This window comes from Serinus canaria, chromosome 5, assembly GCF_022539315.1.
Source record: "Serinus canaria isolate serCan28SL12 chromosome 5, serCan2020, whole genome shotgun sequence".
Classification (NCBI taxonomy): domain Eukaryota; kingdom Metazoa; phylum Chordata; class Aves; order Passeriformes; family Fringillidae; genus Serinus; species Serinus canaria.
The window spans coordinates 11,281,918-11,305,104 of NC_066319.1; the positions used below are offsets into that span (position 1 = coordinate 11,281,918).

General features: G+C 42.9%; 1 protein-coding gene across 10 annotated transcripts in view; it reads left to right on the forward strand.

Annotated features, from left to right (window-relative positions):
* DENND2B (DENN domain containing 2B) overlaps window positions 1–23,187 on the forward strand; it is a 153,181-nt gene that overhangs the window by 94,909 nt on the left and 35,085 nt on the right. For all 10 annotated transcript variants that reach the window (XM_050975355.1, XM_030240508.2, XM_018907914.3 and 7 more), the window contains 7 exons: window positions 2,638–2,774; window positions 12,896–13,044; window positions 15,605–15,820; window positions 17,982–18,078; window positions 19,028–19,072; window positions 21,299–21,483; window positions 22,097–22,206. In XM_050975355.1, coding sequence (XP_050831312.1) covers window positions 2,638–2,774; window positions 12,896–13,044; window positions 15,605–15,820; window positions 17,982–18,078; window positions 19,028–19,072; window positions 21,299–21,483; window positions 22,097–22,206 — 939 coding nt within the window. The remainder of the gene's footprint in view (window positions 1–2,637; window positions 2,775–12,895; window positions 13,045–15,604; window positions 15,821–17,981; window positions 18,079–19,027; window positions 19,073–21,298; window positions 21,484–22,096; window positions 22,207–23,187) is intronic.

Here is a 23,187-nt window from a genome sequence, read left to right on the forward strand (position 1 = left end):
TGCCCTCAGTTTCTTCAGCACAGCGTTTGCAATGGGCAGAAGACAAACAGGAATTTTTAAATGATCTGGTGTAAATGATAACCTTTATCGTCAGAAAATGGGCAAGTCATCTAAGAACCACAGTATATGACCACAGTGAGTTTTTGAGATGAAGTTTTGAAGCTCCTTTGCAGAAGAGGTATAATTCTGCTTGTACCTCCTTTTCTACAGATTCAGTCTCCTGTTATAGCAGAGTTAGACAACAGCACAGTTCAGCCAAGGAGCTTCAGGCCTGGGTTAGGGCTAGGGGAAACAAGCCTTCTTAAAAACATTATTTATCAATTTAAGTTATAGAAGATAAATTCTAGGATTAACAGGGTTGTCATGTGCATCTGATAATTTTTGCAAATCAGTTTGACATTTTACTGGGTAGGTATCCATTCATTTGTAACAGCTTTACCCACTGTACTTTAATGATTTCTCTGGACACGTCTTGTTAATCATGATCTAAAAAAGTTCAAACCAACCTCCCAAAAAATCTCAGGTTTGCTGGCTGACTTCAATGCTGAGTTGGAAATCCTTTCTAAAAATTTCACTTTTATTGTCTTTGCTACTGTTCTTCCTTCAGTTAAAGAAAGGATTTACAAGATTTACAAAGCACTAAAGACCATACAAGTCATTTAAGAATGACAGTATTTAGTTGATAGTAATTATTGATATCTCAGTACCTAAGCTGTTCTCATTTTGAGAACAGACATTACTCATTTTGCCTGCAGCTTGTACCTGTGTGTTTCAAACTGAACATACACATGGTTTGCACTTCCTGCAATGGCCTGAGAATGGACTGAGGGTATTTATTTTCCCAATACTTGGGTTGAAAGCACTGCTTTTATTTTTGGTGGCTAATTCAACACTCTACTAACAGTGAGGAAGTCTCTCATGTTTGCCTGCTAGCAGAAAGCCAGGCTGGATCTGGAGAACGTGGTGCCAAGAGTGGCTTTTTCACAGTGGTGTGAGCTGGGTGTTCCCCCACAGCTGGAAATCCTCTGGCACACACACAGTGCAGCAGAGCAGTGTCACAGGATAGACTTGGGACACGTGGACCACAGCTGAGTGTTGGTCCACAAAGCCATTCCTGTCATCCTATACAGTGTCACCACATCATAGTGATGCCTTGCAATCTACAGGAGCTGGGTATTTAACTACTTTAGAAAGTCTCATTTCACACAGCTGTGCCTCCAGTGTGCCAGCATCCTTTGTACTGTGAGTAGCTGTGGAGGAGCAGGTGTCTGGATCTGACTTGCACAGATTGTTTCTGCCACAATCCTGATGTGAATAACTTGGATCTGGATATTCTGAAGATTAGGGAAAGGAAAGCGAGGAGGCTCTTAAACCTGATCCAGCTGTAAGCCTGCTCCAGCAGACAAACAGAAAAGCTCTTCTCAAATGCAGGGTTCTGCCACAGAACCACAGCCACTGTGTTACCTGTAGGGATGCTTGAGCCAATTCGCAGGCCAGTGTGTCTCATGAGGCTCTGTCACTGCTACATGGACAGGCTGTAACATATGCTGCACTCCAGCTGGGAAGAAGAAAAACCAGGGGGGTTGATGGCAGGATGATTTATTGTTAATCTAGGTTGGGGCTCAGTGAGTGGAGTATGGGCACCAGCACAATCCACATAAGCCTTGCAGCACTGTGGGATTATTTATGCTCTGACCTGAACCTGTTTTTCTCACTGCTTCATCCTCAGCAGTAAATCAATCCTATGAATGCCAGCCCCTGTGCTGCTGCCATGGCAAATCACTGCCTCCCACCTTGAGTGTAGTTACTGCCCCAGAGAACAAGGGCTGGGTGAGCTGGAGAGCGGGAAAGCCTTGGGAGAAAAGGTCAAGAACTCTCTAGAACTACTCAGCAGCACTGGGGCAGGTGTGGGTGGGAGGTGGTGAATCACCCTGGGTGGGAGACAAATTGTGTGGGTTCATCTGACCCAGCTGGTCCTGACCTTCCTGCCAGAAAGGCCAAGCCTTCAGCCCTTGAGCCATCAGCCCAAGCTTCTCATGCATCCCAGAGAGCACCAATTTCCTCAGTGCTTTCTCCTTTGCTGCCATGCTTGGCATGGGGTGTGCAAAGGCTGTGGGTGACTGGCACGTGGGTCTCCCTTTGGCATGTGTGCTCTGAGCACTGCACAGGAACATATCCAAAGGTTCAAGACGTGAGTGGTGTTAGACTAAGGGTTACATCTCCCAGAGCAACCAGTGCAGGAATGCTTTTCAGAGACTCTGTCTTTCTTTAGGGACAGAAGGCCACGTGTTTCTGGGGCCTCTGGAAAGAGCAAAGTGATTTCTAATCTGAGGACTGTGTTGCTAACTTATTCTGTAAACTTGGAAAAATAGAATGTATTTTCTTGGTATTTTCTTCCTGTCTGCATAATGGGGAGAACAAAACTTCCAACTTCATTAAGTTGTCATAGATGGCTCTATTAGAGACTGCTGTGAGTACAAGACTTAGTCTCTGCTAAAAGCTAGCCCTTAAAGCATGATGTGAGATTTTTTCAAATTATGGTCCATTTTATTTGTAGATCTTAACATGCAAATAGTCATCTAAATGTTTAAATAAATTTGCATTCTTGTTACTAATTATTATTGTTTCAAACTTTAGAAAATCCTTTGAGTTTGAGGATGCCTCAAGCCTGCATTCCCTGTACCCTCCCTCCCCGACTGAAAATGGAACCGAGAGCCAGCATAAATTTGGATCCAAGAGCACTTTAGAAGAAAATGCCTATGAAGACATTGTAGGTAAGAAGTTGCTGCAGAACATGGGCTCACAGCAGGATGCTGAGTGGCTGTGGGCAGGCCACAGTATTGCTGAACACATGGCCTGTGCAGGAACGTTCAGTGCTGTCAGTAGAGAGAGATGAAATGGAGGCTAAATGGGTTTGATCCCTCAGTGCAGATGGAGCTCTCGGGCTGCATGCAGGAAGTCTTGATTCTTTCAGACTTCACTGGGTAGTATTGGAAACAGACTGTTTGGTCAGCTTTTTGCCAATGCTTTTCAAGAACCAAATCGTTCTCTTTATTGAGGCCTTGGCTTGAAGCCTTGAGTGGTGTAAAAATGTAAAGAACAGGACTCGAGACAGTGTTTACAGAACTATCCAATAGCAAGATTAACCTCAGAGGCCTTGTGTGGTCAGCTGAGCTTTTCAGGACTCCGGTGTGTTCTGCCCCAAAGCAGTTGTTTGTAGCACAATTCCTGGTCTCCTCCAAGTCCCAGTTCCTGGTTAAAGAGGAATTAATTTCCTTTAGCTACACACCATCGGGAATGCACAACAAAAAACACTGTTTTCATTAAGCTTCATAAGAAAAACATGTTTCTTTTGGTCTTAGAAGGAAATGTATGGCCTATACATACATTCTTTTAACATCTAAAAAAAGTTGTTATAATTACTGAAAATTGGGCAGCCCTTCAGAGCGCAGATTTTCCACACAAGTGATGAATATCTGCATTGTTTTTAACTCTTTCAGTGTTAGATTATTACAACAGATACAAAGGGGACTTCATTTTACTTTGGACAATGAATCTTTACATAATGAAAGCTGGAGGGCTCCCAAGACAGTCTGGGACCCTAGAGCACACATCCTCTGCACAGACACTCACAAGCTGGGCCTATTTAGTTTGGTAAAAAGGCACTCTAATAGTGCTTGCAAATGTTTGAGAGGCAAACAAAGCCAATAGAACAAAACTATTCTTGGTCCTATCAGTAGATATAGCAAAGAACAGTGGCCACAAATTGGAGCCTGGGACTCTTTGTCAGGCCCAAATTCTGTCTCTGACTTGTCAACTTCAGTGAAAACAGGAATTTACTCTTTCCATTTACTTCCTCTATGCCATTAAAAACAATGCTTTCAGAACTGAAGCTTTCAATTCCTGCTCAGTGTCTGCTAGTTAAAATGAAAACTTTGTAGATATTGAAAAATTTTTTTCTGTGTAGATCATCCTTACAAGATCATCATCCCTTTCTATGACAGACCACCATGCTATTCACACTTGAAAATGTATTGTGTTAGTTACAGTGCTCATTTTTGCTCAGGATTTGTCAATGTGGCACCAGATTTTAGGTGGTAATGATTCTTTTCCTTGTTTGGTTTGTTAAATATCAAGATAAAATGTACAGGACTAGTAAGAAGCTTTCTTTAAACGAGAAGAATTCTTGGGTTCAGTAAAATGAAATCAAAATGGGCTTTTCCAACTCATGGGTACTATAAACCAGCTCCTTCAAGACTACAGTTTGGGCATTTTGGCAGGGCAGTGGGAAGAGAATGCAAAACTTCAGATCAGTGGACAAACATAGAACTTCATTGTTTTGTACTGCTTTTTAACAACCTCTTTCCAAGCACTTCATTCAATACAGCAGTGAGGGGGGAATACCAAATCAGTGTACTTCTTATAAACTGTCAGGCATGATTAAAGACAAGCCAAAGTGGTTTGATCTCCAGCTTTAAAGAAACGATCGTAGCTTTGTGTATCACCTCTGCATAATTTATACCAGTGGTGCTAGACCCCAGTCTCCAAGTAGCACTTTTGTGCTCATGCAAACCAGGTGTCTGCAAGAGTGAGTTTATTTTACAGATCTACATCTGCTCCAAAGCTATAAAGGGCTCTGTCACTGTGCTTTGAGCTTTCTTTGCAAACAGTTCCCCTAGAGGTGCTGGTGGGTCTTTTTTTCCTGTACCTTATTGAACTTCCTTGCCTGCCTAAAACTTGCAGGCAGTTAAACATTGTTGCTGTAGTAATAAACTTTAATTAAGTGTGTCATGTCCCCCCCCCCCATCCCTTAGAATTAATATTTGTAATGTAAGGAAGTGTCAAAATACAAGAAAAGAAAGCTGTGAATCTTGAGCAATGCTCTAAGCAGTCTAGTGTGAGAGAGACAAAAAATTTGGGTTGGAAGGGACTGTGGAGTCAGCTGGTTCAGTCTCTGCTCAAAGCAGGGTTAATTTCAACTTGAGACGAGGTTGCTTAGGGCTTCATCTGGTTGAGTTTTCTAAATACCATGGGAGGATGGCTTCACTGCCTCCCTGAGCAGCCTTCTCCACTGCTTAGCCTCCACTGTGAAGAATGCTTTCTTGATGGCACAGTGAACAAATTTTTCTTTCCATCCAGTGTGAATTCTCCTTGTTGCTATTTGTGACTGCTGTCCTTCATTCTTTCACCTCCAGGAAGTGTCTGGAGCTGCCTTTTCCATTTGCCTTTCTGGGCAGTGGTAAGCAGCAGCTGGGTTATCCCCCAGCCTTTCCCAGGCTAAACAGCCTCCAGCCATTCAAGTGCTAGGTCTGGAGTCATTGGGTTTTTGTTTTTTTTTTTTTCTTGAGTCACACCCCACACGGCCTCTTCTTGTGGGGCATATGCACACTAAAGCTTTGTCTTCCTTCTGATGCCTTTGCCTTTTCTTTAATAAGCAGGGCAGCAAGGAACTGCTGTGTATAGTTTATCTTATTTTGAGGGCTCACTTAAAAAAAATAGTAAGTTTTAGATATATTGAAATTGAAAAGGATTGTGCTCTGAAAGCCAGTGGCATAATGAACCAGACACTTGTTCAATTTTGTAATATTTCAGTAGACTTTAATAGATGAAATACCTGCATGGTAAGTTCAGGATGGGTTTTGGATTGGAACATAATGATCCATTCTTCATGAATCAAGCAGCCATTGTATAAAGGGGTCCACATTCCTAATATAAATCAGAGCTGTACTCCATGTGGACTTCATTCATCTTCTGTACTAGCACTTCCAGAAATGTGGCACTCATAGTAAACTTAACATTGTTTTGCTTCTTGTGGTTTTGAATGAGCCTTTAATCAGACCAAAATTGATGTGGCTTTCTGAATCCGGCTGGGGAAACCACGCTTGGCTTTGTGTGAATTCAAGAAACTATCATAGCATTAGGAGATGGCTGAGATTGCTGCTTCTGCTGTGTTTGTGCACAACAGTATTTCCTGTCATATGGATCAGAAGGTTCCAGATTTCCAATCTGCTCCCCTAAGTGCAGCTGAGATGTTGGAATATTGTTATTGAAGGTCTTATGTCTCTGAAACATTGTTGACCCAACATCTAGGACAAAGCACTTGTTATCATCATCAAAAAAAGTTGAATAAATAAAGTGAAAGTCAAGGGCATAGTATTAAGTTTGAAATGAGAAAATCTAATAAAACCAGGTGAAAGATACAGCACTCCATTTAGAAATTAAATGCAGTGGAGGAATCCTTTGACAAGATGAGGCTTCTTACCCTGTAACTCCCCAGAGTGCTGTACACAGCAGAACAGGTGGAGATTTCCTCTGAGAGGACATTGCAGGTGTGCAGGAAACCCATTGCTCAACTGGGCTCTGTGTGTTGCCTCTTAGACTGAGAATGTCTAACAGAACATTGCATGACTCCATGTCTGCTTTGGCAGCTGGAGCTGAAGCAGTCTAGACAGAAAGGCAATGCCTCAAAAACGTTGCAGGGGAATCTCTAAATGCAGGATGATTTTCTAAGCGGGATCTTGCTGGGTTCCCATTGGGAGTGTACTGCAATACACTGTCTTAGGGGCAGCTGGCCCTCTTGGGGAGGGTTTCTTATGCACCCTTCTGCTCTCTGGGCCTGTTCAGTGTCATGTTTAGAAGACTTTGAGCCCTTTCAGTAGCTGGACACTTCAATTGACAGATATTTTTTGCACCTTTAACAGGACAACTTAATCACTGCTTCCTGTAGGGGCATATAATATAATTGAACCTTTTTACAGCTGACACCAAAGGTGACTGAGAGGAGAAACAGTGGAGTCATACACAATTGCTTGGCTCATTTTCTCTGTCAGTTTGAGATAATATTGCTTCAGTTTGGGATAACCAGCTTCTTGTTTACCTCTGCATTAAAATAGGACAAGTCACTCCCTTTATCTCTTCTGGTAAGGCAACAGATCTCTCCTAAATCACTTGGTTTGATTTCTTGTGTGAATTTGACACAGTGCATGTCATGTAACTAATGGGATGATTTAGCTGTTCGACTGAACCGTCCTCTGCGTGTGATCAGAGCTGCAGCAATGATGACTGAGGTCAAGCTGGAAAATGTTCCAGCTTGACATTGCTTTCAAATTAGAACATTTGCAAAGTTCTTCCAGTAAATGTGGGAAAAGGTTAGAAAGAGAGCAAGCTGATCTTTCGAGTAAAATCCCATCCTCACACGCCACATTATTGCCTGTCATGCTTTTGTAGCACATTTTAGTCTGTCATATTTTCATCCTGTGACAAATCAGGGAGAAACTGGAATTGCTGGGCTGCTGAAGCAAACTTGGAGAGATTGCAACTCTGCCAGCAGTGCTGTACTAGCTGCTTCTCTGAAGACATTTTGGGTTTTCAGTCAGATGCCAGCAGGTCTCTGGAGCTAGAATTGATGCAAAATGATGGTACAGACAGTGATCATAGAATAATATATTCCTGTCTTGTTCTGCACCCACAGTCTGCCTGTGACAGCCTAAAGAGAATGTGAGATTTTGGAAAATGTAATCAAGTGTCAAGTTTAATAATAGACACTGTAGGGTAATGGCAGCCAGAGGACATTAAATCAAACAGTGTTCATATGGGCCTGTCAAAGGAAGGCCAAATACTTCAGCTGATCCTGTTGACAATCAGCCTGCTGCATTGATGGATTTCAGTTATTTTTAATAATCATCTCGTGCCCTATTTAGATCTCAGTTTTTCTCTGTGGAGTCTATCTCATCACTGTACCATCCACTACAGCTTCTCGTGACAGTCTCTGCCAGCTTTACTGCCTGGCTTTCTAGTCAAACAGAATAAAACATAATAAAAGACCATGAGTCTGCTCTCCCAAGCCCTCTCTCAAATTCAGAGAGTGTGCTGAAGGCAGCAGCAGGGTGGCAGCCCTGAAGTACAGGCAGTTCAGCCAAGCTGCTGCTGTACTGTGCTAACAGTTGCTTATCAGACATTATCATGCACGTGATTTTGGACTGAGTGTAAACAGGTGATTTCTGGGGATGGAGTTTCTTGTTCATTTATCAGCCATATTAATTATTTTCCCTTGTCCTTCATTATGATTGCACTCTCAGCAGTCCCTGCAGAGACAGCAGGGAGCTGGAAGCATCTGCAGTGTTTCTTCTGCTGATTGCAAGGGATGGAGGATTTGAGAAAACACAGGTTGTTGCCTACAGACTCCACGGAGCAAGGCTCAAAAGGCTGACTGCATTTTAGACTTGCCACTCTGCTTGTAGATGCTGTACTGCTGTTCTGAGCTCGTGGTACTGAGTGGATACACTGACTGACAAGCAAGTAATGGTCTGTAACTTGGTACTGCTCAGCCATAGCTTTTCAAAGCAGCTGTAAATGTGTGCTAGCTGTAACTTGAGACTGAAATAGTTCCTCTTTCTGCAGATTCCTGGGGTAAATTCCCCAGCTGAGATGCACAGTTGCAGCATCTCTGACATTGAAAAAGCTCATCTATGTACCAAAGAGCTAAGTTTGGATACTTTATGGGAGTGTAGAGATTTACTGGTTTTCATCCAGTTGATCTGGACGTGCTCATAACCATCCCAATGGCCCAGTTTTCCTCCAGCACTGGTGGTGTGGATCTGTGCTGGTGTAATTTTATGACTGAAATGAATGAGCAGTGCACGTGTACCTCATTTGTGAGGTGATAACTGTTCTGGCCATGCAACTCAGGCCCCTGGGCTTTCAGAGCAGCCAGGAAAAAAGGCAGCAGGCTCTTAGCCTGGGCATCACCCTGTGGATTCAGCATCTCCTCCATGAGTGCTGGTTCCCAATTCAGGCACCCAACTTCACACAAGTTTAGGAGCCCTTTCCTTTACTCTATACCTGCTGTTCTATTCTTCTCCCTTCCTGACAGTGCAACAGGCTGGAGTTATAACCAGCACCCTGTGAATCACTTAATTCCTCTAGATAATAGCTTCTCCCATCTAGAAAGAAATTGTGCATTTCCCTGCTCTGCCATTTATAGAGAAGTGTCTGCCTGCTTTGTTTTTTTTCCTCTCAGCCTTACTGTTCACTCCTTTCTCAGCATGAGACAGGCTTGCTGAGTCTGCCTCTGCTTCCCATTTGCCACGTGGGAGAGGCTGAGCAGAGGAACACTGTGTGCTGCCTCAGGACCCAGTGGGGCTGACTTGCACTCACAGCATGAGGAACTGCAGCCCCTGCAGGAAACTCATCCATGCTTAGGCTCAAGGCACTGCATTCCTCAGGACTTCTCTAAATATCCGTGGTCATTTCATCATTTTTTCTGTTGTTGTTTTTCTTTTCTTTCCCTGATGGACCATTCATTACATGGTCTGTGAGATTCTCTGGAGATAAATGCTGTGTAGATAAATGCCCTGTGTTAACTCAGCACTTTGGTACATAGAATTTGAGAAAATGGGAAACTTGGAAAAAATGCTTATAGAGGGAACTGATCTGGGAGTAGAGATGGTGATTAGAGACAGTATTTACCAAAGACTTACTGTTTGTGATCATATGCATTCTGGGGCTATGATTCAGCTTCCTTTGAAGTCAGTGATAATCTGCTGTTGTCTTGTGTGGCTGCTGGATCAGCCTCATTAAGACAAGCCTGGCCTCTATACTGCATAATGTTTCTCCTTTTGGCTTCCAATAGAGACATCCATATGGTAGAACAATGATCTTTCCTTGCTCTTTCATAGTCAATATGTTTCCCCTTTGCAACAAATCCAAGCACTGCAGCTTGCAAACATTCCTTGCCTGAGACCTGGGAGTGGAGAAGTGGTGCTGCTGAGGAGAAAGCTGTAAACTTCTGAGCCAGCCAATTACATGGAAACTTTTCTCCTTTTTGTGCCGCAGCACAGCAGTAGCAGCCACCACCACAGGTCTCCCCAGGACCTCACTCCCACGTGGGACATGCACCTGCTGGTGACCACCACTTCCCAGGTGTTTCTTCCATGCAAGGGAGTCACTGTGCAGTCAGATGCACTTAAATGCTGCTTTAAGGCACTTCAGGATATTTTTCAGCATTTTTAGTTTACTTGACACCTTTGATTCCTTGTCACTTGTACAGAAACCAGTCTGGCCTGCCTCTTTTTTGCATATCTGGTGTTTTGTGTATCTCCCAGGGACAGCAGATACTAAGAAACAGTGGTTGAAAATTGCTGAGGAGATAGTTTATTTGTCTGTCTCCTGGCTCACAACTTGGACCAAATACTTAGTTGGAAACTCATGTCAGCAAAACCAGGTGTTTTCTGATGGATCAGACTATTTCATTATCAGAGATTTGGTGTAGAGGAAGGTTCTAAAAAAAAAAAGGTGGTGAGGTGTAATTGATCTCAAGGCATTATTTCAACGTGCCAAACTCTGAAATAATTTGGTTTCTTTTAAGCCAATGAGAGAAAGAATAGACACAAGAATTCTTGAACAGCAAGCCAGTCATCTGCAGAAGCTCTCACAGCTCTAGGGGAAAGGGTTAAAATCCCTGTGGTGTCTCCTCTGACCTTCACATTACACTGAAGAGGAATTTGGCCCAAGCTCTCTGTTGGTAGAGACTCTGACTCGGGGAAAAAAGCCTCTGCTCATGGTTCCTTGCTCCTCCCTCTTCTCTCATCCAAGACTTCTCTGGGCCCGTTTCTATACTTAATATGTCAGGTCAACTTTATTTATGTTGAGTTTAACTGGGTTCAAACAATTCTGTTTTGGAAAGAGAATCCCCCTAACGTTTAGAAATGCTTTACATTGTAAAAAAGGGTTTTTTCACCGATGGGCTTGTTTCTTCCTGGGAGTTTGGATATTCTGTAGACCAGTACAGTAACATTTGTTTTCATGTTTGAGCCATGTCTCATGTAGCTGGGTATTTTGAAATCTATTCATCCATTCCAAAATGCTTGCTTGACCTATATTTGACTTGGGCTCACAAGAAATTTCATGACACTACTAGAGCCCAGTCAGCTGTAAGTAACAGCATTTTGCAAATTTTACCCTTTATCATATCTATGATTATCATTTCTACAGCTGTAGAGTCTACAAGTAACAGAATCAGGGTGTGAGATGTATTTTTTCTTCCCACAGGAAGAATCAACCACTTCTATAGCATTACAATTTTTAAAGAATACACATTGTTTAAGTTTTAGCCTGTTCATTGCATTAATCAAAAGGCCTTTTTTCATGTACCCCTTTCCATGTGGCATGAGCACTGGCCACAACTACAGTGCAGCCTCTAGAATCAGATTCCCTCTGGATGAAATAATAAGCTGTGATTGCCAAGTCAAACATTCTTCAAAAGCAGCAGTGATTCAGGCTTCTAATTAGAACAAAGCTAAAACATTCACTCTTGGGCTTATGTTTGACTAAAAATCTTACTATGATGCACTGCCGAAGCAAAACTGTATTTTATTTGTATTGTGAATACGTGAACTTGCTCAGCAAAAGTTCTAGTGGCTGTAATTGATGAACCAAGCAGTCTCATGCTTCCAGGCTCAACAATCAAGTAGAAAGCACAAACTGCTTTTGTTTTCTTTTGTACAATAAGGAAATTTAGTCTGCCTAGAACAACATAGCTGGTAGTCACACAGATTGTGTTAACCCAGGCCTTGCTCTCACTGAAAAAACCTATGCCCCAGCTGTCATCTCATTCAACACTGTGAATATTCACACTGTGAATATTTTCTGTAACACTGGGAAGAATAATGAACCATGCTGCAGCTTTCTGTTCTCAGTTGAATTTCTTATATTAGATAGCTTGTATTGTAATACATATATACTGGGTTTTAAAACATGGGTTTTAAAGTCATCTTTAGGTATAAAACCAAAAGCAAGTTGCTTTAAAAGCTTTTAACTTCCTGCTTGTTTCTGTAAACTCAAGTCTTGAGTTTGAGTAGATCAATTTTTTTTTGAGATGATTTTCTGTTCAAGACCATTGGAAAACTGGAATGACTGTGTTTGAAAAACCTGGGGTTCTAAATCAGTTGCTGATTATCAGCTGTCTGAAGAAATGCATACAAAATGTTAATTTTATTGATGGCACTCATTCACCTTCATACTACTTTGTTCAGTGGGAGGTTAGCAAGTTCAGGAGTTCCCAGAAGATGGTGGGTATTGGATCTCAGTTAAATATGGACTATAAATTTTAGTTCTGGTTTTCAAATGTTAAAATTCACGGGGTCTGCTTTTTAATTTTTCATTTAAGTAATATTTAGTGATTAATTGGTTAAGCCTCTATACATTACTAGCAGGATGAGTTTCCTTCTGGGAGACAGGAATTTGACATAACTTGAAATGAACAGCTGCCTAATTTGAAGACAGGATATATTTTAAAGAACACTGAGGATGCAGGATGGTTGGGACAGAAATTCTCCTTTTGCCTTTTCAATCTTGTCTCTTTGCACTGCTGAGCTGGAGTGTTTATGCTTTCCTTGCCATCACTCAGAAGAAGAGAAAAATGAAGGTTGCATCAAAGAATTGTCTTACTGTGTGTAAGGGTGGTGTGTTGAGCACAGTTATTTGTTGGTCTTCATTTCATCCCCCCGTGAGTGGCTGTTAGGGATTTATAAAATCTACTGATACACTTTCAAGAAGTTAAGTGCCTTCGCTTTTATAAATCAATAAATTTTCCACAGCTGCGGATGCTCAGAAGCACGTCTTGTGAAATCTTCACATTTTATTAAAAAAAAAAAAAAAAAAAAAAAGAAAAAGGGGACAGTAAAAAAATCCAAAGAAACTTGTCTAGCTCAAAGCCAAGTTCTTCTCCAAACACTTCCAGCTGCAGCTAGAGGGATGAGTCATGCTGAAAGCTGAGAAGCCTTTCTAAAAGCCTTGGTTCACATGATTTTTATTTTTTTTTTCTAATTTTACATTCCTGTCTGTTTTTCTTTCCTTAAAAAAAAAAAACCCAAAAAACCCTAACCCAAACGTGCAGGCGAGTCACCCAAGGAAAACCCGTACGAGGATGTGGAGCTGAAAGGCCGTCACGGGGGGCGAAAATCCCATCCGCTGTCCGAGAACTCCCTAGATTCCCTGCACAGGATGTGGACGCCGCAGAACAGGAAATACACGGCACCTCCGCAGGTAAAGGCAGCGGCTGGAAGGGGCAGGATCCCGGCACAGCCCGGCAGCAGCAGCAGCCGCAGCCGCCGGGTGCGGGCGGCTCTGCGGGCTGAGCCGCGGGAGCGCTCCCGGCTCCGAGCGCCTGCTGCTGCCCCGCCTCGCAGCACCCAGCAGAGCCCTTCTTCTGCTCCTTCTGCAGCTGAGTCGGCACCTAAGTTAACTCCTTGTGTGGCTGCACCTCCTAGGGAGTCGCCTCTGCTGCCGGGCAGGGACAGGAGGGGAGAAGGCAGCTGCCGGTTTTGTCCCTGTGTTGTTACACAAGGCCCCTGCTCATGGGGAGTTCGTAGTGTGGCGTGTTTAGTGTAAGAATGCCAGGTAAAAGCCCTGACTAAATACATGAAAAATAAAATAGTCAGAAAAGCCTGAGTGTCTGCAATTAACAAGTGTGCATAAATTGTATTTATAGCATAAAAAGAAAGATGAGGAACTCGACTTTTCCCTTTGTGGTGAATTTTCCAGAGTAAGCTTGGTTTTTTTTTTGTGAACACCATGAAATACCAGGTTGCTTTGTTGTTTATGGGATCACTATGTTCATAAGGAAAAATATAAATCTCAACACAGACTTAATTTTGAGATTCAAAGCACCCTTTTAAAGGAACCTCACTGTGCGCTGAATTAACAGAAAATTCACAGTTGAAGAAAAGGTCACAACAATTTAGATTTTTGTCCTGTAAAGAGACCTAGAAAGAAAACTGAATGCATTTTCTTTCACTTGCTTCGTGTGCATGGAAGCATCACAATCCAAAAAAAGCATCACCAGGATTCTTAGTGTGCTCCCAGCACATCCCCTGTAAACCAGGAGTGACTTCAGCAAAGCTGCTGGAAAAGGAACAAGTGGAGACCAGTAATCAGGCAGAGAAAGGAGAAGCAGGCACTGCAGTCATGAGGATAATAGGGAAATGTCCCTCATAGTGGGATACGGTGCATAACAACTATTTCTGACTCTGTGTGTGCTTACAGGAGTTGTGTAGCATCCAGAGGATCCCTGAGGCTGTGACATTAGGCTGGGAACCATACAGATCCACAGGAAGATACTGGCCAGTGTTCTCTAACAGAGGGTTACCAAAGAATTTACAGCTTTAAGTGCCTTCTTTAAAGTTTTCCAGTAAATAAGAGCACTCTGGTACCCTTTGCAATAGGGCTGGCTTTGTTCTGGCAGCTTCTTTTTGAAATGCTGCTGGGAGTGCCCAGTCCTGCCATAATTGCTCTGTCATTGTGCTGATATTTAAAATGAAGAGACACTAAGAGTGGGTCAGCTTTGGGCCTGGGTAATTCTCCAATGACCAGAAATAGAAAACTCTGAATTTCCTGAAGAATGGTAGCTTTGGCAATGGTTTATCACCCAGTTTTTCCATCATAGCAACAAAGCTGGGGTAGCAACATGACTTTTCAGTCTGGGATGATGATAAACAAGATGGAAGAGATCAGAAGGTCAGCAAGCTTCCAACAGTCATCTCCAAAAAGAATTCCTTTCAATAAAGGATAGACTGCCACCAGTTTTCCAGGAGTGCTAACCTGTGGTATGCAGAGACCTCTGAGACACTGGTGTTGTGGTCATTTTGAATCTCTGTGTCTTTTCCCACTGATTATTTTCAGTGTTTGAAGTCATCAGGTATGAAAGGAATGTTTGATGATGACATTGTATTTGTGATGCAACCCCTCTCCACAGAAACACCTGTGCTTAATCCCAGGTGGGCTGGCACTGCAAGCAGTCAGCTAATAAATGGGACATTTATTGCTGCAGGTTTATAGCTTGTAACAGAGTGTTAGTAAATGCCAAATGACTGATGCTTGACACAATAATACTTTTTCATGCTGGGGAAGCTTCTTTACAGTGTTTTTTTTGGAGAGGAGAAGGAGATACCTGGAGCTGGGCAGAGCTGCTCCTAGGACTGCTCCAAGAGACCCCCAGTTTTTTAATGACAGTTACCTGGTGCTTAATCCTTCAGTGAGATTTTCCCTTTGCCCTGTAGTGATAGCAGTTTCATGTTTTAAAGGGAATTTTTTGGGAATGTAGGGAGAGTTGTAACTGTACCTCTGCTCATTGTCAGGTCTTAAGACTTCTTAACACCATGAAAATAGAACAAGCTTGATTTTTCTCTATTATTTTTATTGGCTAAAATAGCATGAATTTGATATTGTAGTTAATATTACAATAAATTGTGTAATTACTCGTTTTCACTGCTGCAAGTCAGAGGAGTGGACCAGGCCTATTGGGTCAGTGCTCTGCTGTCAGCCAAGCCTTCAAGTTAGATTTTAGGGCTCACAGATCTGATGGGATGTGGGTGCCTGGAAATGTAGCAGGTCAGAAATGGTGTGGTTCTCTTTGAACTGTAAAGTCTTAGAGGCTGACCCCTGTCCCTTCACTGTGACCTTGACACGTATCCTGTGCAGTGGTGGCTCCCCTGGCGTGGCGTCCCTGCGCAGCCACCACTCTGTCACAGGTGGCAGAGTGTGACACCAGGTGCCCCAGGTTCCTGGAATACTGGGGGAAGAGCTCAAGCTGTCCTTGTCCCTGCAGCTGCCCTCGAAGGCCGGCAGCCACTCCCTGCGCGTGGGGAACTGGTCGGAGAGGAAGAGCCACCGCCTGCCGCGGCTGCCCAAGCGGCACAGCCACGATGACATGCTGCTGCTGGCCCAGCTGGGCATCCCCTCGTCCCCCTCCAGCCTCACCGAGGACAGCCTGAGCACGGCCAGCGAGCTGCTGTCCACGCGCCGCGCCAGGAGGATCCCCAAGGTACGGCCGGGGGGGCTCAGCCCCTGCTGAGCAGAGGTCACCGGGCACCGAGAGCTGGGGGGTTGCTGGGCACCTGCTGAGGCTCATCTTCTCTGTGCCAGGCGCGGGATTAGATGCTCAATGTGCTATTTCTTGTTGGGACTCAGATGTTTATTGGTTCTTATCTATATCACAGTCTCACAGAGTGTGAGTTCTGCAGCACCTCACTCTAACAAGCTAAAAAATGGAGCCGTATCTCTCTCTCTCTACAAGGCTTTTTAAGGATAAATTATCCAATTAAGAAATGGCACCTAAATTATTTTTACTTTTAACCCAATAACCAACCACCCATGGCCTGCAATGAGGACTTTTTTATCCAATTGCACCATTGGATAAAAGTCCTTCCCCAAACCCATGAGGAAGAAGGTGAAGAAGAAGGACAAGCCTCTGCCCTAAACCCTCAATTTTGCTTTATATGTATTACTATATTGTAAAACCTTAAACTCTAAGTTTTCCACCATGTGGTTTTACACACTTCTATTCAAATTACACACCCATAATCCCAGTTCTGTCAATCAGTTTTGGAAGCCTTCTCCACGGCCTCAGATCAATTGCAGTGTTGTCTTGGGGGTCAGTGCCTGTCAGTACAGAAAGGCTAAAATTCTCAGTATCCAGGGTTCCAACAGCCAGCCTTTAGCCATCACTGAAAGCTCTTTTTGTACCCTGAAGGAACATTTAGATCAAAATCCCTTCCCTAGAAGTGATAACTTCCAAATTCTTCAAGAGGAGCAAACTAACAACGTCAAACTAATGGCCATCTTCACACAGAATTGATTTTAAGGCAGTTCTGCTTTCCCCACTCTTCTTTAAACTCTGTGGACAGAGTGTATATAGCTTTAAGATTTTGAATGGGTGATGGCCAAGCAATTATTATTTATAATGTGCAGCAACATCTGAAGTGGTTTATTTCCCCATCATTTGTTTCCAGGAAAATAACTAATTGGCCTAATAGGTTTCCCTTCATTTACTCACAACTGACCCCATCCTGATAACCATGCTGTCCTGATGGATTTGAAGTAAAACTTAATTTTTCATTTTTTAAGGAGTTTTTCAGTTCAAAATGGAATGTGAAAAAAACCCCAAGCCACAAGACAAAAACCAAAAAACCAACAATAGAATAGCAACAGAGGGGGGGAGAACTGCCAATGTGCTTCATTTTGGCTTGTGAACAAAGTTGATTTTTACTGTGTATTCAACTCTTTCCTGTTCTTATTAAAGAGCATATTTTAAAGTACTTGGCTATAAATACTTTGAGTAGAGGGAGATTTTTATGTTTCTGTGAATTTGTTGGAAATTCTGTTTAAGGAGGAAATTAATCCTTATTATTTACTGTATTTTTACTTTCTTGGAATATATTGTTATACTTCACCAATGGGCACACATCTCTGGAGGAAATGATAGGGTAGTAACCCTAACAGAGTAACTTACTACCTGATTTTGTGTAAAACTTGAAAAGTTTGGATTTTAATTTTGTACCCTTTTTTTTTTAATTGAAAGGACAGATATTCTCCTTATGTGAAAGTCTGATTTCATCATATGAATGTTCACAATTTTATTGTAAATCTTGGGATAATTTCTGTTTTCTTACTACTTTACCTTTCAGGATCACATGTTCCTGGAGAATATCATTTTTTAAATTGAGATACTGTTAGTTATTAGAGGGAAAACCTAAAAAGGTTTTGTTTCAGTCTGTGCTCTGTTACTGCCCTTTTGCTGTGTCTGTAGCAAATTGCATCCTTTCAGTTTATTTCTCTCTGGAAGCTGAGGTGAAACAGCTTTTGTAAACTGCATTATAGTTCTATGAAGAAATCTGCTGTGGAATTAAATATACTATTCCTGACTTATAAAACATCATGTAGATTAATTGCTACATATTTGTGACTCTCCCATAGTTATAATATCCTGTTTAATGTTGAATTCTTAGTAATGCCAGTTTCTTGCTGAAGACAATAAACACAAGTAATCTCATTAATATTTCTCATCATCTCAGATATTTTTGGGGCAGACAGTCATTATCTGCATTAGCTGGTCTATCATCCATGTTTTGTTTGAATGCATTAATAAAAGTCTTCTGGCAGAAAAATGTTTAGTCTTACTGATTCCTCATTTTCTTATTTTGCAGCTTGTCCAAAGAATCAATTCCATCTACAGTGCAAAAAGGGGGAAAAAGCGACTGAAGAAACTTTCTATGTCCAATATTGAGACAGCATCCCTTCGAGGTATGGTGCAAGTGTCAGGGTTCAGTGAATCCATTTGGATGCTACAGGATTAATCAGTTTCCTTCTTTCCTCCACATCTACCATGGACTCTACTTAGTTTAGAACTTTTTTCTGTGAACAATGATAATTTTCTCTCTGCAAGAGGAGAAAATGGGGATGAGCTAAAAAGAAATGAGATTCTCAGTATTGTGTCTCCTGTTAATGCCATGGTCAGCTTGACTCACCCAGATTCTTCTTTAGTCCACATTTACTGTAAGTTTTGACCAAAATTCACAGTTTTGACCCTGGAGTTCTTGCATGCTTTTTTCCGGCACTCAGAGTGTGTAACTCATCCTGTACTTCAGACTGCTTCTGGAAAAACTGGGGCCAAAAAGGAAATTCAGGCTCTTATGTAGTAAGAATACAATAGTGCTTTAAGCAAGAACCCCTCAGTAACACATCTTGTCATAAGGTTACTTTTGCCTATTAACACTAACTCAGTTTGGTGAGTTGTGGTGATGGGGAATGCTGCCCAGGCAGATAAAGTTCATAAAGCTTACTTTGACTTCTCAAGTGCTGCATAACTTAAATAAAAAAAAAAAAAAAAAAAAAAATTGAAACCTGAAAGCAAGAAGGGAAAGGGTTAAGACCTATTTTCCAAATGCCACTTTTGCAGCTCAGCATAGATGGGGATTCAGTGCAAACAGTTGCTGTAATGGAGAATGAATTTTGCCCTTTCATCAAAATGAAGTTCTTACTCTCAAGCAATATTGAAACTGAATCCAAGGAAAACACAATCCAAGAAGTCATTTAAACTGTTTATTTCAAGATGTTTTAAGCCTGAGGAGAAGTGCATGTGTGTATCACAAGGCTCAGAGATGTGAGATAGGATTTTTCCCAGTTGCAGCGCAGTGAGCTGAGTTTGTTTGCTCTGGTTTTGCATTAACTGATGCCTCTGTGTCCTCTGCAGATGACAACAGCGAGAGTGAGAGTGACTCAGATGACAGGTTTAAAGGTAAGGGATCAGCCTCAGTGACTTCTAGTTAGACCCTGTCCCAGACCCTATCAATGTATGTTTTCCTGCTGCTGCACATTGTTCCTGTCCATGGCCTATATTCTCTATAGTTTCCTAACTCCATTACTGCAGAGCTCCCAAAGTTCCAACACAGGAGCATGAACGTGGAAGGCAAGGACAAAATGGGATATGAAGATCTGACAAGGATTTGGCAACTGTGTCATTTAATGAAGAACAGGACCTTTGATAGATTGGCTTTGCCAGCCACTTCAGAGATGCTGATCTATTCCAGACTGACTACTGGGTGCAGGCTTAGAGGGATGGGACTGGATAAAGGTGCTCCTTTCTTATTCATATGCTGCTTTCAGTGTTTACTGCTCGCTGCTGTTGGAGGCAAGGGTCTGGGTCTGATCCAACGTTGTGGTTCTGAGACTCTTTTATAAGTCTGCAGTCTCCAAATTGTAGAAATTCCTTTATCAGCACCTGCACAAACTCTGCCTGAGCCAGGCCACTAAATTAGTCTCTCTTTTTCCTAAGTCCTCATACAGAAAGAGGTCTATAAAAAAGCTGAAGACAGCAGCAACAGATTTCATTACTAAAAACCCATCATGCTGTTCGTAGGTGAGGGGTAAAAAAGACAAGGGTGTGGAGCTATTATAAGATATGGGGCAATCATCCGTGTCTACCTACTGCAGATGAGACCTGTTTGCTGTACATGCAGCAAAACTTCCTGGAAAACATTGTCTCAGGGAAACAGATTTGTGCCAGATAGGTGGTGGTAAGACCATCCAAAACAGGCTGTAAGCAACAGTGTACAGTGATGTGGGGAAAATGACTCCTTGCTCCTTTGTCTGCCTGTACCAACCCAAAAGCACTTGCAGTTCTGTTTCTCTTTGTGTCAGAAAATAGAGAGGTTGCTTGTTCTCACAGGCCACGAAAGAAGAGACACAGGGCCTGGCCCCTTCTTGTTACTGGGAGGATATTCTGATCTCCCTGGAAACTGGGAGGCTTTCCCCCTGTTGTTGTGGAGCAGAGGGTCTCTAACCAGCTGCTCCTGAGTAACTCTGTGTTTACATTGATGCTCTCGGGGCACCCTGAGCTGAAGTCCCCCCAGTGATGTGTAGCATGACAGAACTCACTGGGTGCCCATCTGCTGGGGTGGTCTCTTTGCTTTCCCCCCAGCGAATGTGAAGCAGTGGCTTGCCTGCAGTGTGGGGCTGCCTCTAGGCAGGAGCAGGCAGGCTGTTCTGGGGATTGACTGCCTCTGTTGTGCAGTCACATCTACACCCACCTGCTTTATCAAAAGAATTGGTAATTTTTCTGTTGAACCAGATGTATGAGGGCTGGTCATCAAGGGCTTTCCCTTAGTGCTTATGACCCCTTGTTTCCCTGTCACAAGGGACAGTCAGCCCCTGGAAGCTGAGGGCAGTGGCACTGAGTAGAACCTGAAGGGTTTGAGGTGTGCTGCTATCAGTTCCTTTGCCATTGCCCAGAGATCCTTCTGTGAAGAACTGGGGAGGAACATGCAGGGAGCTGCTTTTGCTGAGCTGGTTTTGGGTTCTTTTGGTGTAACAGAACTGGTAGTGATGTTAATGACCAGTCCTCCATAGGTATCAAGCAACAAGTCACTGGATCAAGGTACATCTTTGCCTTCCTGAATGACCGTGAATCTAAGATCATCCCCCAACTGAATTAGCACTAACAAAGCAACCCACAGCAGGCAATTGGCACATCTTTCCTTTCCTCCCTGGCCCCCTTCCCTGGAGTTTACTCCATGGCTTGCCTTACGTGGTGTGTGGTAAAAAGCTGAGCTGTGTAGGGACAGGGCACAGAACTGTGTTTCAGTGGGGTAAGCCAGGGCTCACATGTGTCACCCTGGAGGCCCCAGTGCATTTGCACAACCACATAAGGTTTATAATCCAGTCTTATGTGTGAAAAAAAAGCCAGACCTTAGCCAGGGTAGCAGTTATGGACTGTAAATTATTTCAGTGACTGAGTGTGGCATAACTTCAGTACTTGGAGAGAGTTTTGATTTATGGGTGCAATTAGTGAGGGAGACTACACGTTTGCTAACTAGAAGGTTTGCTTTTGAAAGGAGAACATGCTTGGAATAATACTCTGGCAAATTGAAAGTGCTTTGTGAATGGCTGTGGCTTACACAAACACATTACAGTCTCAGGTAATGATCTGTCTCTTTTTCTATTCCCTTTTCTTTTTAAATGGCAGCTCACACCCAGCGCCTGGTGCACATCCAGTCAATGCTGAAGAGGGCTCCAAGCTATCGAACCCTGGAGCTGGAGCTGATTGAGTGGCAGGAGCGGGAGTTATTTGAGTATTTTGTGGTAGTGTCCCTGAAAAAGAAGCCCTCTAAAAACACTTACCTCCCAGAAGTGACATACCAGTTTCCCAAGGTAAAAGAAAAATTCCTATGTGTACAGCTCATTCTAAGATCAGTAAGGTGAATAAATGGAAAAATGCATAGAAATCCACTTCTTAAATGGAGGTTTCAGAACTGTTCCAAACCAATCTGTTGCAAAGCAAAGGGCATAGAGAAGGTAACTGAAAGCTTTCCCTGTTTTCAAATTTATCTTTTCCGGAGCTGGAGAATTTGGCCTGATGGCAGATGCTTTAAACACTGGGTTTAAATTCAGTTTCTAAATATTTCACTTTTTGGCTATATTAGGATTTGTTCCAAAACTCACTGAAGTCAATGGAAAGACTTTTGCTGATCTCTGGCATTTCTCTTGTGCTCTTGCAGCAGAAAGGTATTTGAGCTAGGGCTGTGTTTTAAGTGGCCATCGTACAACAAGGGAGTTTCAGACAATTAAAAAAATGCAAAACCCCAGCAGTGATTATTTCTTTTGTACCAGCACCTTTAAGCCTGTCCTGGAGTCATGCCTCCCTCTGCCAAGCACAACTACAGGACAGTCTGATGTGGCCTGGCTCTCAGAGCTGCTCAGTGTCCCTGAGCAGAGCTGGGAGGGGACACCCAGGGCTGACTGACCCTCGCTGTTCTCCCGGCAGCTGGAGAGGCCGACCAAGCAGATGCGGGAAGCGGAGGAGCGCCTCAAGGCCATCCCACAGTTCTGCTTCCCTGATGCCAAGGACTGGCTCCCTGTCTCTGAGTATAACAGGTGAGTGCTCCAGAGCTGCTCTGCACCATGGAGTGATGCTGGAATGGTGCTGGAGTGCACTGGAACAGCCTCAGCCTCATCAATGCCCAATTAAGGAAGCAGCAGTTTGAGTCTTGGCCACTTTGTGATCAAGCAGCTGTATTTAATTCTTCTTTCTTTTGAAGTTCTGTGTTCTTTTTCTTCCCTGTTCTGCCTGCCTCACAGGCCTGTGTGGCTGAGGGGAAGAGGCTTGAAGGTTCTTCTGAGTGCTAAACTCAAAAGAATGAATGGAAGTATTTAAAATAAATTTTAAAAAGGATGGGGCCCTGCCCACCCTGTGCCCCAGTCATTCACCTCAGAGTGCTTGTCTAACATTGCGGGTTACCCCTATATTTGGTTCAAAATGTTGCAGTCTGAGAACTTTCTTGGAGCTGTGCTCTGTCCTCTCTTCCTTCCATGGGAGATGAATGACTGCAGGAAAAGGGCAAGGAAAAGGAGAGCCAGGCTTGCATTGTCTTTTTCCTTCAAAGTGACCACAAAAAAATGTATTTTTTTTTTTTCCCCTGCACTGATACATGAGAACTGGTTGATCCAAAGGTGCAGAGTAACAGGATAGGCAGAAGGGATGGAATTGTGGAATGATTTGGGTTGGAAGGCACCTTTAAAGGTCATCCAGTCCAACCTTTCTGCCATGAGCAGAGATATCTTCAACTTGATCAGAGCCCTGTCAAGCTTGACCTTGAATGCTTCCAGGGACAGGGCATTCACCACCTCTCTGGACAACCTGTCCCAGTGTTTTACCACCCTCATTGTAAAACATTTCTTCTTTTTATCTAGTCTGAATCTACCCAGTTTTAATTTAAAACCATTACCCTTTGTCCTATTGCTATAGACCCTATTAAAAAGTCTATTCCCATCTTTCTTAGTAGCCCCTTTTAAGTATTGAAAGGCCTCAATAAGGTCTCCCCAGAGACATCTGTAATTATACAAACCCTGGCATTT